General features: G+C 40.5%; 1 protein-coding gene across 7 annotated transcripts in view; it reads right to left on the bottom strand.

The window, feature by feature from the left end:
* CADPS2 (calcium dependent secretion activator 2) overlaps positions 1–15,993 on the bottom strand; it is a 584,713-nt gene that overhangs the window by 129,439 nt on the left and 439,281 nt on the right. For 4 of the 7 annotated variants that reach the window (XM_084638324.1, XM_084638326.1, XM_084638327.1 and 1 more), the window contains exons 15-16: positions 10,519–10,582; positions 8,196–8,319 (exon numbers count right to left, since the gene is read on the bottom strand). In XM_084638324.1, coding sequence (XP_084494450.1) covers positions 8,196–8,319; positions 10,519–10,582 — 188 coding nt within the window. Of the gene's footprint in view, positions 1–5,162; positions 5,184–8,195; positions 8,320–10,518; positions 10,583–15,993 lie in introns of all 7 variants that reach the window. The other 3 variants (XM_084638323.1, XM_084638325.1, XM_084638328.1) reach the window with 1 other exon arrangement.

Below are 15,993 nucleotides of genomic sequence, written 5' to 3' on the forward strand. Positions count from 1 at the left end.
TTGAATTGCCTCCCACTCCTGTAAGCATATTTCAGCAAATTTCTGGTGTAGAAGAACCTTCAGCTGGGTCTTGAAGTTCAATGGCAGTGCAAATCTGCTTGGTCCACCTTCACAGCTGCCCATTCAGTAATATATAGCAGGGTGACCATTAGCAGAAACATCTCTGGCAATGACTGCTGGATCTCTTCTCAGGGCTGGAAAGCCACCTCTCTTTGCTTTTCTTGTACCTTGAAAGCTGTTATATTCTCCAAATGTTAGCCAGTCTTTAAAACAGAAATTACTAACTAGTAACAAAACCCCTGGTCAGAAATGTCGTGTCCTCCCCCCACCCCCGCTTACACCCTCTTTGAGATTCTATGAAAATTTAACATTCTAAAAAATAGTAGTACTTGTATCTCACCATTAGTATACTCTGCTCCTTCCTCATAGGATGCAATCATTGCCTGAGAACCAAGGATAGTCTAACAGTTGCATTCCTGGAATGCTGAAAAATATCAAAATTGAGGCCTTAGCAAAGTTATGTTATGTTGTTTTTTTTCAGCTTCTTCCAAAGGAAAAAAATGCTATCCTTCTTTTTAAACTGGCAGGAACTTCAGCTCCCGCGAGGGACACCATTCCACCAGGAGGGCAGAAGCAGCACCCCAGAGACAGCAGAGGCAGAAGGAGTTGCTCTGGGTGAGTTGCTCATAAGGATGGACAAGAGAAACCAGGAGCAGTTTGAATTCCTCAGAGCGTGGGAGGACTCTTTAGCAGGAAGAGACATGGATGAACCAGTTCATGGAGCAAAAGACACACCACAGAGAACAGGAGCATGCCCTAATGGAGATGCTCCCAGAACTGGTGGCCGAAAGGGTTTGGGGTTCACCTACTACCAGGGCCACTGCACCTGTCCATGAACCACCACCACCACTTCCTTTTCCTCCAGTTGCTGCCCAGGGTGCTGCTGAGTCAGAGGACCCTCTTTCAAGACAAGTGACCACAAGGAGAACATGGAGCCTGCAGGACTCCCAAGACATCTCCATCCACTGACACATAAAACCCCTAACAGAGAGACCACCTCCATAGAATCCAGGAGTGGAATTATGAGCCTCTAGGAGTCCCTGAACCTTGCCAAGTGCCCATCCCCCAAATCTGCCACAGGGGAACAAAACCTTTACAAAGCTATGTAGTTCCACAAGTATCAATGTTCCCTCATCTGCATTTCCAGCAGCTATACAAGGTGTGACCATGTCCCTTGGCACAGGCAAATGTTATCCTCTGCCTCTCTGTTGTTTCAAGATGTGTGCACATATGTCATCCCTGATTTCCCTTCCTGGCTGGGAGCCAGAACCAGATGTATGTGGGTGGGATCCAACTGTCTATCCACAGTTTGTAATCCAGATTCATCCTGAGTGCACTCGGAATGGAAGCACTACCCTTTACCCTCACACATGTTATGGCATGCACAGCAAGCGACAATTATACAAGCAGGATTTGCCAAACTGGCATCCAGGTGGGTATATAGGCATCGCCAACAAGATTTCAGCCTACCATATGCATATACCGTGATCATTTTTCAACCACTGAGCTTGTAACTGAATACTCTTTTTCCAGAGTCACTGATGTCAGGGTATGGTTTCATGAGCCAAGTTAGAAGCAGCTATGCAGGGTCCCTCAAAATAACAGTGGGCACAGACAAACTGTGCAGAACAATATAAAGTCCCTTCTTCCTTTTTTGAAGTACAATCCTAATTGCCTCAGCACCCTGGTTTCATGAACCTTTACAGAGTTTCCCATGTTGGTATCCACGAATCTGCCTCTGTGGTCCACCAAGCCTTCCAAAATGAGTGAATAGTAACCTTTTTGGGTCACATACTCACTTGCCCCTTGTGATGGGCAAAGTATTGGGATGTGGGTGCCACCAATGGTCCATGCAGACTTTGGAAACTTCATTTTCTCAAACCTGGCTATTATTTCTGGAACTTTTTTAATGGCAACCATCCCTGGGTAGATCACAGTGTTAATTGCCTTGCAAACCTGAACAACCACAACCCCAGTGGTGGATTTTCCTGTCCCAACGTGGTTTGCAATGGACCCATGGCTTTCTGGTGTTGCCAGTTTCCACCGGGCGATAGCCACCTACTTCTGGACCGGCGTGGCTTTCCTGAATCAAGTGTTCTGGTGCTGGAGGTTTGGTGCATGTGCTTCACATAGTTCCATGAAAATCTGCTTCCTCACTGGGAAGTTTTGAAGCCACTGCTGGTCATCCCAGGTTTCGAAAACAATGTGATTCCACTGCAGGGTGCTGCTTCTCCTGAACCAGAAGTGACAGTCCACCCAAAGGCACACTATGGTAATACCAGCATTCATGACTCTCAAGGTCAGCCATCTTCAACTTGCCAGAAAGTTCTGCCCAAATTCCATCCAGTATCTCACCAAGGGCCTACTCCACTGCATAACTATTTGTCCCACAATACAGAGCAGGAGCAGAACCAAAATCATCATCCCATTGCTGCATATCTTCCACTCAGTTTGACAGGAAATAACAGTGAAGGGCAACGTGATCAGGAACTGCCATCAGCCAACGTGTGAAGGCAGGGGACAGTACCAACAGCACACAGTAATGTGGTTCCAAGAGTGTCTCCCTGTGACACACAGAACTCTAGGATACTGCTCAAAATGGTAGTGCTAATGTCATATTGTCAGGAATGAGGGCTGCAGATGCACTTGCCTAGTCATCAGGCAGCCAATGAGCACTGCTAGGCTACAGCAGAACCACCTGATTGGCTAAGGCAGTCAGTTGGCTTGTTCTTAAGCCCAACAGCTGCAGAGGATGAGCGGCTGCTCAATGCACACGCCAGGAGATTCTCTGCCTCCCTGTGCTCAGCTCACTCCAAGCCCTGCTCCTGCCTTGCTCCTGCACTGCACCCAGCCTCATTCCAGCCTAGATCCTGCCTTGTTCCAGTCCTGTCCCAGCCTCGCTCCTGTCTGGGAACCAGCCCTGCTTCTGCCTTTCTTGAATCCAAGTAATCTGGTTCTGACCCTCAGCTCCAACGATTAGGCCTGACTCCTGCTCCGACCATTAGGCCAGACCATCTATGACCTGGTCTCTTGAGACATGTAACAGCAGCAGCAGTGTGGACATCTGTATACATGTGTACACAGCGTTATACCCATGTGAAGCACAGCATAATGTAGACACTTGGAATGGGTTTGGGAAGCATGTGTGAGCATGTACACAGTCCTGGACTTGAATACGTGCACCAATGTGGACATAGTGAAAGACAAAGGGAGGCAAAACATCAGTCTTGTTCCACTTCAGTCTCAGATGCAGAAGATGCCCCAGTCCAGAAACAAAATTTGTTGAATGCCTCCATTTGGTCTGCAAGGCAAAGAAACCTAAGATACCAAGGGATTACAGTCCAGAGGAGGACTCTCCTGAGCTCCTAGAGGAACAGACAGACTCACTGTCCATCATGCTGCCAGAATCCCCAAGATTAATCATGTCTGGGGAAATTAGTGTCCATATAAATAGAACTACGATTACCATAGCATCGGTTCTTTGGTACCTCATGGTAGCCATGTCTTTCTCATAGGCAAACCCACACCCAATATTGCCCACCCTAAATATTCAAAAAAACATGAGTGAGGCCCCCCAAAATCATGAATTTAGCTTACCATTTTTTATTTTTTTAAAAACTACACATTTTGGGTTCTCTTTATTTCCCTTCTGGTGGTTTTGAGCCTTTATAGTTCGTATTCTCAAGCCTTTCTCTGTAGCCATGAGCACTAGAAATTTTACTTTTTTTTTTTAAATGAAAACTGGGATTAGAATAAAACTGCATAATTCTAGGAGCTGGACCTTTAAGAAAAATGCAGAATACACAAGATTCATGATAAAATTTCAAGAGTTGGCAGCGCCATTCTCCTAGCCAGACATGCACTGAGCCTCATTTTTAGACTAGGCATGAACACTGAAGATTTAACAAACATTTTTATTCCACCACTTTATCTAGGTAATAATCATGGCCTTTCCCCCCTTCCCAACAGGAGAGTGACTGAACAAGATTTCTGTTGCTAGTTCAAGTTCCTGGTTCTGATCTTAAAAGTCATCAATAGGTCAGGACCCAGGTATATCAGCAACCACATCTTCATCCTTGGCCTCTCAAGACAGCTGCTCTCCTCCGTAACAGTGCAGTTTACAAAGATCCGAATGAAATGTGAGACAGAAATAAGGCGTCTTAGCCATTTTACTGAGAGCATTTGAGTGTGGAACTAGCTTTGAAAGGAGATTAAACTAATCCAATCTGACCATTTTTAGGGCATGCAGTGTGTGTGCGCGTGCATATGCCCAACAAACAAACTGGGCAAAGCAGAAAGCAGAAGACTCCATGCACCCATTGGGGTGGTAATGGACATTGCAGAAAACACCAGTATCTAGAGAGTTCACGTGGACAAATGAAAATAAACTAGTCAATTTTACTGTAGTTTTTAAGAAGTTTGACTTTCTGATTCTCATACATTAGAAAGATATTGTCACGTTTTAACTGCAAACAATGTAAGAGAATATTTTCCATTTACACAATTTTTCGCCACTAATCTTTCCCTCTATTTCTTGAAGTTTTATTGGAAAGCATTCCATTTACATGGTGCCAAACATTAAGGTCCTTACCCGGGACATCTTCTATTAATTTCAACGGAGTAAACCCTGAGTAAAAACAGAGGGCCAAATTCAGGATTTAGCCCATTATGTTTCACAAAAGCTTATACGCCGAAAACCTGGGTCTCAAGTAATTGGACAATGTCCCTTTAATTATAAATTCAGTCAGTTAAAAAAACCCAAAGAAGCTGTTAATGAATTCCTCTGTGTATATTTTTCAAATTAAACAAAATGTTCTGTTTGAAGAATGTGATGAAAATATGATCCTCAAAACTATGTCAAACTCCAGAAATTACAGAATTTTACAATAATCTAGATTGTTAATAAATAATACACATCACATGCATGTTTCACTATAGGCAAACAATGCACGGACTATACTCCAAGCACAACTTTAACTGTAATATTTTATTGTGTTCTGGTCAAAATGCTGGGATTGTTTAAATAAACTAATAAACTAAATTAACTTTAATATACACTGAAAGCAATGGTACGATCATGCATAGACACAAACAGTAATCACCTGGATCCTTCTCTGCTGTTGCTAAAGTGTAAGAAAAAAAAATTAAGACACCATCAGAGAAAAATATAGCGCTTAATTTAACCCCATCAAAGCAGAACAAATATCAAATCAGGCATTTCAGTGCTCGTCAATTTAAAATTTTTGACTGACTTTTCTGTATGCATTCAGAAAACTACATTTGTTGCTCTTCAGATAAAAACCTGACAACCATAAATCAGTTTAAGAAAAAAAGCAGGCCAGGCGCTGAAAAATTCGCTTTAAAATTCAATATCATTAAGCAATTCAAAAAAAGTAATCAATCACATGCTATTCATCCGAAAACAGATCACATTAATAATGATATTCTGAACAGACCTCCTTCTTTGGTAATGAAGAGATATGTGGGGAAAAGAGGTAGAAAAAAGGGGAAATGAAAGAGGATTAAAATAAGCTGAACTCATGTTGAAATTTTGTTGATAATGGCATTTTCTATTTTCAGCATGTATTTAAATGTATAGTACATTTTCATGTCAAATACTACAGGATATTTCTTAATCCCAGATTGTCCTGTTTAAGTTTTCACAGATCACCTAACTTTTCCCATAGAGGGTGTAATGCGTGTGTGTGTCTATGTAGTCCTTGTTGATTTGCTACTTCCATCTGACTATATTTTAGGAACGGTTCTCTTTCTGGTTTATGCCCAATGACTGAGCCTGCATATCCATCCCATATTGTGCTTGGGAAATTGGTGAGAGAAAAAACACTAAAACACAGAATAAGAATACTGTATGTTACTATTATTATGATAACCATCTTTGTGGCTTTATTCTGTACTTCATTGTTATTGATTTATACATAGCCAATATAGCCACTAGAGCACATGGAGTACACTGATGTTTGACTAACTGAATCTGGTTTGTTGACTGTGGAAATATTAATTGATCAGGAAACAGTTCCAATACCAAAGTGTTCATTACAATTCATTATCATGAATGCTGTACAGGTTACATAATGCTTAGATGCTTCCCACTGTCCCATGCAGGGAGTAAGCAAGTAATAAAAATAGTTATACTAATTGTTATGGGGACCCAGACCTCCACTTCAGTACATGCAGACAGACCAGGATTGCTACCAACCTAAAGAGACACAACTCAAGCTATTGGACAAGGTATGTGTCATATGAGGTTTTGGTGCCTATAGGGAGTTAGGACATGTATACACTCTCTTTTTCTTTAAAAAAAATTTCTTCTTGATGTTATGTAATATATATATAAAAAAAATTTAAAAAATGGATTTCTGTAGCTGGGGCTTTCCATTATATTCCTTGCACTTACAGCAAGCTAATTATGCATCAGATGGGGAAGTGGCTTACTAAACCACGAATAAATTCACTTTAGTCAAAATATATAGTGGGCCAAATTTCTGCTCACATGGAATTCCTGTTTACTTTAGTGGGAATTATATGCGTGGTTTAAAGTGCAGAATGTGGTCTTTAGGAGAATTGCATTCCCACACTTTAATTGAGAACATATGTGCAATGCTGTTTTTTTTTATTGTAAATAAACTGTTTCTACATCCAGCTTAAAATCAGTAAGTTTCTAAGTCTTTCACAGGCTTTAGTGATGTCTAATTTATTTTTTAAATTTTTATACCTATTATTCTTACAGTTCTGCTAAAAGCTCAAGATTATTGAACAGCAGAAGTCCCCCATTATGAGTATGCATACTATCAAAGCTAAGGGAGAAGCGGTATCTTGGCTCTCTCATTTAAAAAAAAACTAATATTCATCCTTCTTGCTTTAACACAACGTGATATCATAATTAATTATGATAAACTGGTTACTAAGGTCGCTTCACGTTGTTACTGCTGTTATATAATATTGGTTGCTATAGTGATGAGATCGCTTTTTTCCCCTCTTTTTTGGTTAATCACTCATGAGATTGGTTAACTCATGTTTGTCAGGGAGTTTGACCAGAGCTGGAATTAATAAAAAAAAATTATAATACTTCTACAAACATTGGCCTCCTTTCATTTCACTTGGTTTTGATATCATTACTGTATTTAATTCTAGAATGTTATTAAAAATTATACTAAAACAGATTTTAATGTTTAGTAATAACATGTAACTCTTAAGCACATGTCATAGTCTTTCTTCTGCTGAACTAACTCATCTACTGTCTATGTTTTTTAAAAATGACCTTCATACCTTTTTCCTAATCCTAAAGTTAACTATGTACCAGTATACAATGGATGACTGGTACACTGTTATCTTATGCTTTCTGAAAATAATTTTATTGCATTTATGGCTTCATAAACTTTTCCCAATGTTATGACTTACTGTAATACAAGCCTTAGGTTGAACAATAACATTGCACATCATAAACTACTCCATGACTAGCAACAATTCTGAGGAATCTCATTATCCCAAATGTACACAAATTGTAAATAAAGAAAAAGTGCAGATCATCATGAGAAATAATACTTACTTCTGTTATTGCATTTTATAAATAATCTAAAGATAATTGATATTTCAACAATTTACTGTTACATCTCACTATATTAAAACCAGTAAGTTTTCCATCTCTGACTGACAATGATAAGACATCACAACAACAAACAAAATTACTCTGCTATCTCTTTGCCTGCTTGGCTATGGTATTTATAAGGCCTCTATCACCTTGGTTTCCAAGTTTCAGGGCACTGTTATTGCTGATATGGCAAGAACGTACTGCCAATAATTTAATTATTAGGAATACGAAGAGAAATTAAAAAGAAGCCATGAACACACTTTTAGGCTTAAAGAAAATCAAATAAGAACAAAGGATAACTTAAACATGAAGTCTGGATCTTTCATTCAAGCAGGGTCCCAGGAGGCATATTAAAGCAATGAATAGGAAAAAGCTCTACAGTTCACCAGCTGAGATTTTAATGAGACATTTCCCCTTGCTGTGGTACAGATTTGTTCAGGAAAGGGAAAAGGCTGCTCACAGAATATTCAGTTAATAGGCATTGCTGGCTTTTACAGCCACTTTGGCAGTAGATCACTGTACTAACCTTCTATTTTGGCATAGTCTGTAAGTCGCGTGTAATTGATCAAGGCAGCTTTCTCCAGACATTTTCTAACCACTTTCTTCACCTCTTCTGCTGGTATGGGAGTGGCAATATCTTTCATTAAAACCTTTCCCAGAGACAAACATACACACACTGGTTACACACATTACCTAAAGCCCAAGAGAAAAATCTGAATGTACACCAATGGCTATTTTAGATTTGCTAATAAATGCAGAAATCGAAGAGGCATTTCAGTAGATGGCACAGTTGGTTAATAAACTAGCTATTTGCCTCTGAAGATTTGAGTTCAAACCCTGATTTATGTTGCATTAATTTGATGGTTTCATTCTTGTTCTTATTTATGCACACTAAAAGACCACCTCTACAGCGTGGCACCATTCAGCATGATTGTCAGTTTCTGTTCTAGTGAGAACCAAGACTGGAATACCAGAAGTGTTGAAGGTTAGATTAAGGTACACAGCTAGAGACGCGAGGAGCAAAATTTGCGGAGCACCTATCTGTGCTTTGCTAAGCCTTTGCCAGTGAAATGCATCCAGCAATTTCATGAGCATAGCACTCACTGACAGATAAAAAAAATATTGGAAGAGCACAGCATCAAGACTTGCCATTACTGACTCGTTTTCCTCCTGCATATGCTTATTAAAATTAAGCAGGTCTAATTTGTGAAAAAGGATTAGCTATTTTAGGCAGCACAAGTACCAGACTTTCATTGAATTTTTGGAGCACCAGAAGGCTAGATCATACACAGCCTTTCAAAAAAAGCGCGATACTTTTTAAAAAAAATTTAAGGCATTTAAAATGTAGTAACCAAGTAAAATGGCTGAGGATGAAATACCCACTGCAACCTTTATGAGAGTGGGTCTTTGTCTGACTAGCTGGAAGAAAAGGAGCATTGTCCCTTTAAGGGCTCTCTGACAGCAGATGGGAAGAAGGGGGAAGGTTTACAGGGACAGACAGGAAGGGTAGAAAGCAGATGGGGCCATGTCAGGACAAGGTCACTGCATTGCCCTTCCTGCTGATCAGAAGAGGGGTGGGGGTATTTATAGCCCAGGCAGCCATGGAGAGACCCTCTTTACCCAGATCGGGCTGGAAGCCCCTTCTCTCTCCCCACTTCCCTTGAAGTTGGCAATAGTTGGCAATACGGAACCAGGGTTCCGTACTGAGCTGCTGTGACTATTGTGGTAGTTGCCCCTTTTCCTGAGAAGGTTGGAAAGGAATTTTTCGCTCATTGCCAGAGAGGCTTGGGTTTTTTTGCATTCCCCATTGCTGGTCTGGGAACAGGTGGGGTAGGGTAAGGGGGTTAGGTTATACTATCGCAACTTAAATTCATACAACTTGTGGTGGATGACCAGTGCAGGTACTTGGTATAAATGGGATACAGTTATTGGATGAAATGGACTGGAAAAAGATTTGCAGGAAAACATCCCTTATGGGAACCGAGTAATGGCGGTTTTGGGTCTCCTACATCTCACCACTAGGGAGCGACCCCCTTCCTTTTCTTGACCCCCTTTAACGAAGCTGATGAAGGGGGGTTGGGGCTACTATGTCTGGATCAGCAGGGAGCCAACCTCTGCTCTGTACAATTTATTGCAGGGTACTTCCAGATATTATAAGTGTATAAAACTGTGGCCTAGTTAAACCACATCCATGGCCTTCTTTCTCTTCTGGCGTGGACAGACAATGGAAGCTTTGCCAGTGACTTCAACGTCACTCAATCTATACAGGTATGTTGGCTTTTAGTAGCTTAAAATATAAATAAAATATATATACTCCTAAGGAGTCATTTCTAAAATTTAAAGCCCCTCTTTCCCAAGACAGGATAGATGCTGTTAACAATGCTTGTCTTTCTTATGGCCCAGTGCAGGGGATTTGTAGGTCCAGAGTTTATTTCCATCTCTCCATGCCAATTTGGTTGACTTTAGCCCTTTGCCTTTTCTTCTTAAATTGACTTCAATTTTGCTCTTACTGGGAGTTTATTTCAATTTTATGGAGGTTTTTTTAAGTTAAGTTAAGCATATGTGCAATATGCCTCAGGTGGCACATGGCCAGGATTCATTTGAGAGGTTGTGCTCAATAGCCATCAATTTATAAAGAAATAGGGAATCACTGCAATGACTTCAGGGAAGTTCCTGTAAATATGTTCTAGATTGGACTACTATCTGTCATTGTTGAAAAATGTTGCAGTGCATTAATGAAACAAGTAGAACAGTATCTAAACAGAAGTGCAGGTGTCCTCACTGTTACACTTATAATAGGACACACAAATTAAGTACTCTAACAGGATTAAAACATTAAAAAAACATACCCTTTCAAGTAATGAAAGTGTGGCTTTTAAAGCTCCTTCAGGACGTCCAAAAGGGAAACAGTATCTTAAAAACAAAACAAAAAACAAACAACAAAACACAGGACGCATTACCAAGAGTGTAATTTCTAAATTAAGAATTTTATTTTACATGTAATGTGCATACATCATTCCCTTAATTTACATTAGTGCAAGGTACATGTATACTGTATATTGACAGAAGACACCTTTAAATCTTTTCATTAATCCAATACATAGGATAACATTAAATGAAATCTGAACCCCTCTTCCTCAGCTCCAAGATTCTGAAAGTCCAAAAGATAAAAAAGCACCTGTCATGGTGATTAAACTATGAATGGTATTTACAAAAATATTCTGAGTTTGGTGTCAGAGGTGTCCATGGTGTTGAGAAGGGATTTCATTTATGACTTTAGCAGACATTGCAGTAAGACACTGTAAAGTAGCATTTTACCTGTTCTATCCTGCTTTAATATCAGTTTAGCAATCAGAAGAAAATCTCTGATATCTACACTTTTTAAAATATTAATGCTAAAACGGGTGCAAATTTCCTCTAATATTTCCTCTTTTGTTATAACTATATTACATATGAATGCATTTTATATTGGCTTTAATTGGAAGATCCCCAGGACACAAACCTCTTACGTCTCATACAGCACCACAACACTTTTGGTGCTTAACTAATTAAAAAAGAAAAGATTCCATAAATTCAACTGATTGAAAAATACCCCTGCCACTCCTTCAAGTCTGTAGAGCTCAGAACATCATACCCTTTCCTAATCCGATCTATGAAACCTGTATTTTGCTGGGATATCCCCAATCAAAAAAGGGATTTTCTACTTTGTTGAGATTATTTGCATGAAACTACATTTCTTTTAATATTATTATTATTATTATTATAATGAGAATGGTTGCTTTATTTTCTAACATCATTTTACCAGTAATAAAAGGATTCAGACCAATGAATTTTAGTAATCACTTTGGCCAACCCATAATAAAACCCTGAAAATGAGGTCAGACAAATCTTTTCAGCAGACATAGTGCCAGTACACTATCTTCTTCATTCTGCTTATTTCTTATTGTTGTGCTAGCAACTCTTGGGGGTATTAACAAATTAGCAAAACAGATTTAATCCTTAGCCTTAATCCACCTTTAAATAAAATACACATTTGGCTGTTGTATTTGCCTCCTCCTTCTTAAACCTTCTCAGAGTATTTGCATAATCCATGTATTGTCTCTTCTATTGTTTACTCCTGTTAACCTGTAGGTGACGTAGTTTATGAGTACATGTTATTGATCCCTGGATTACATTTAGCATTTCAAATCAAGAGATCCCACTGGGTACGTTCTAAAGTGTTGCTTCCTTCATATGATATGTAAATAACGTAACACTGCTAAAATGCACGTAGTCCTGAGTCAATGCTGAGAACGATCTAACTATAGAGAGCTCTAATTAATAATTACAGTTCTGTATTGTAGTAGTCACGAGAATTAAGGCTACAAAACAGTTTCCATTACAACCACCTATTTTCATGCAGTCATACTTTTCCAAAATACTCACTTAATCAGCTACATTTTTCCATGCTTTGCCAAAAGGTGAACTTTTTAGGAGAGTTTGAAGAGATATATTTCAGCTATTTTTAAATTATGGGATAATGGAAAAAGAAGAACGGTTACTTACAGTAACTGTGGTTCTTTGAGATACGTTCTCCACATGGATTCCACTCTTGGTAGGCCTGCATCCCGTGTAAATGAGATCAGATTATGTTGGCCAACAGTGTTCGTTGGGGCTGCACTTGATCCCTAGCTGTCCTCTTGTTCTTCCACCTGTGGGCATAAAGGGCAGAGCAGGCCCAACCGTCCCTCATTTCCTTTGCCAATTCCCAGTCCCAGAGAAGTAGAACTCTATTGTAGAGGAGAAGAAGGGTGGGTTGTGGAATCCATGCGGACAACGTATGTCAAAGAACTAAAGTTACTGTAGGGTAAGTAACTGTTTTTCTTCTTTGAGTGCTTGCCCACTTGGATTCCACTCTTAGTGACTAACAAATAATTGTCTGTTTGCTTGGGGATGAGTAGTGGGAGTCCTACTTAAACTTCTTGCAGGACAGCCCTTCCAAAGCAGGCATCTGGTCTGAAACCCTCTATCAGAGAATAGTGGCTTGTCAGTGTACAGAACAAGTTCCTTGTAGCTGCTCTGTAGATTTCAGGAACATGGACATTTTTCAAATAGGCAGCAGTGGAACAAGCTCTAATGTGTCTAGGTGGATCTAACCTGGCTAACTCATAACATGTCCTTACACAGTTGGAGACCTACACAGATAATCTCTTAGGCTATGTCTATGCTTATGAGCGAACAGCAGTACAGCTGTGTTGGTACAGCTTGTGTAGCTGCGTTATGCTGACAGGAGAGCAACAGAAGTTTTACTGACAAGTGCTAGTGTAGACCTGGCCTTTCCTGACCTATAAATGATTAGAGGACTGGAACACATGACTTATGAGGAGAGGCTGAGGGAACTGGGATTGTTTAGTCTGTGGAAGAGAAGAATGAGGGGGGATTTGATAACTGCTTTCAACTACCTGAAAGGGGTTCCAAAGAGGATGGATCTAGACTGTTCTCAGTGGTAGCTGATGACAGAACAAGGAGTAATGGTCTCAAGTTGCAGTGGGGGAGGTTTAGGTTGGATATTAGGAAAAACTTTTTCACTAGGAGGTGGTGAAACACTGGAATGCGTTACCTAGGGAGGTGGTGGAATCTCCTTCCTTAGAAGTTTTTAAGGTCAGGCTTGACAAAGCCCTGGCTGGGATGATTTAGTTGGGGATTGGTCCTGCTTTGAGCAGCGGGCTGGACTAGATGACCTCCTGAGGTCCCTTCCAACCCTGATATTCTATTCTATGATAACCCTCTCTACAAATGCTACAGTCTTGTGCCATGAAAAAACACACCCCTGAGCAACATAAGTTTCACCAGCATAACTGGCAGTGTGCATAGCGCTATGTAAGCAGGAGAGTTTCTCCCGCTGACATAGCTACTGCCACTCATTGGAGGTAGTTTAATTATGTCAATGGGAGAGCTCTCTCCTATTGGCATAGAGAGGCAACACGAGCTATCTCACAGCAGTGCAGCTGCATCCGTACTGCTCTGCCACTGTAAGGTCTCTCGTGTAGACATACTCTTGGTGTGTTCCTGAATGAGTTTGTCCTGTCAATGTAAAAAGACAGGGCCCTTTGAGGTTAAGTTTGATGCTCAGAGTAGCAAAGAGCTTTAAGGTTATTTCAAAGAAATTCATTACCCACTCAGGTGATCTTACTCAGCTCAGACAAGGTGGGTGAGGTAATATCTTTTATTGGACCAAATTCTGTTGGTGAGAGAGACGAGCTTTCGAGCTACACAGAGCTCTTCTTCAGGTCTAGGAAAGGTACTCAGAGGCCTTGTCTATACTAACGAGGTAAGTCGATCTAAGTTATGTTAGTTAAGACGCTATCCCGTCGACATAGCTTCCGCCTCTCACTGAGGTGGAATACTGAAGTCGACGGCAGAATACTCTCCATCACCTTATTGAGTCTTCACCACACCTGCTAAATCGACGTTGCTGCATCAATCGCAGTGGTGCTGATTTAGCCTGCAATGATGACAAGCCAGATGTCACAGCTAAATGCAAGGTGGAACAGATTGTTCAGTGTAAGTAGTTAACACATATTCTAAAAGACTATTCAAAGTGAACTGACCTGTTAACAGTTCTGCAATCATAGGATGTAGGGTTATAGGTTGTTGTAATAAGCCATAAATACACTGTCTTTATCAAGACCATGATTTTTAGTGTCCAGCAATGTTAAGAATTTAAGATTACTCAGATCAGATAATTATTGAGGGATGGGTTGACCTGGATTCCTTGTCTGCTTAGATGAGCTGCCATGACTGCCAAGTATTTGGTGAATAACCTCAGTGCTGTGGAAAGACCAAAGGGCTTGCACCTTGCACTGGTTCCTACTAGGAATCTGAGCTATTTCCTGTGGGCCAGATGAATGGATATGTGGAAATAGCTCTTGACCTGCAAGATACCTATGACCCAGTCTTCAGATTCTAATAAGGGAATTATGGAGGCTAGCATCACTATCCTAAATTTAAAATGGCAGATGAATTTATTGAAATGCTGAAGAGCAAGAATGGAACACCAAATCCCTTTCTTCTTTGGGATGAAAAAGTAATGAAAATAAATATCCCTGTCTCAGAACTCTAAGGCCAGTTCTTCTACTGCTTCATATTGTAAAAGGCAGTATGTTGTGAGAAGAGTCCCTGAAAAGGGTTGGGTAAGGAGTACAAAGAATTGGATAGAGTAGCCTTTGTTTACAATTTCCAGGACCTACTGGTCTAAGAAGTTCTGAGTCCAAAATTAATTAAACTAAAAGAGGAAGCTGCCAAAGGAAGGCAAGGGGAAGTAGAAGGGAAGAGATCTTTGAGCATTACTGTCAGGATCTTGACAATGGAATCATACCGGCTGCTTGATGTAAAACCCAGATTCTGAGACAGCGGAAGAAGAGGTGGAGGGTTCATCATCAGTGGAACCTTTGCTTCCTTCTCGGCAGCGCTGAGGTCCTTTGGAGCTGGTGATAACAGTGGGGAGAAGAATTATGCCCAAAGGAGGCCGGTGGTCTTGTTTGCTTCCTTCTTGGGGTGGGAACACAGAGGCCCAGAGAACACAGAGTTGCCCTAGTGTCCTTTAAAGGATGGATGGCCTCATCTGCCTTTGAATTAAAAAGTTTGTTGCTCTCAAAGGGCAATTCCTCAGTTGTTGTTTGGATCAACCTAGGAATCTCTGAAGACTGGATCCAAAAAGAAATTCTCACAGTCACTGATATAGTCATAGTATGTTCTGCTGTGTTGGCCGTGTCAGGACATGTGGGCAATAAGCTGTCCCTTGGATATGATGGTGTTTATCTCCAGTTCATGCTCTTGAGATAGCATGCCCACTAAATGAGACAGGTTGTACCAATTCATATAATTGCATTTGTCAGAAGATCTTGGAAATTAGCCACATGCATCTGGAGACTGATAATGAACAGACTTTGCATCCAAACAGGTCCAGTTTCTTGGGGTTTCTCTCCCTAGATATAGAATTGGAAGGACTCTTTTGTGTCAGCATCTCTTGGAATGCAGCTACCAGAAGACCCTGGAACTGTGTGGGAATAAAAATAGTCAAATCCCTTGGAAGGGATTTGATATCTCTGTCAGCTCATTTTGATGTGGCCAAAATGGATGCTCGTATACACCACAAGTCTTTTACAGGTTTCAACAGTGCCTCATTTATAGGCATAGAAAAATGCAAGATGAGCAGGAGTTTGAGAAGTTTTTGCTGCACCACTTCCAGAGGTATATCTAGAATCTCTGCCATATACTTGATGAAGTTGTCTTGAAGACACTGAGAGATTTGTTGCCTTGTCGGGAGAGAATGAGGAGATCGC

This window comes from Lepidochelys olivacea (assembly GCF_965140295.1).
Source record: "Lepidochelys olivacea isolate rLepOli2 genome assembly, chromosome: 1".
In the NCBI taxonomy this organism is placed as follows: domain Eukaryota; kingdom Metazoa; phylum Chordata; order Testudines; family Cheloniidae; genus Lepidochelys; species Lepidochelys olivacea.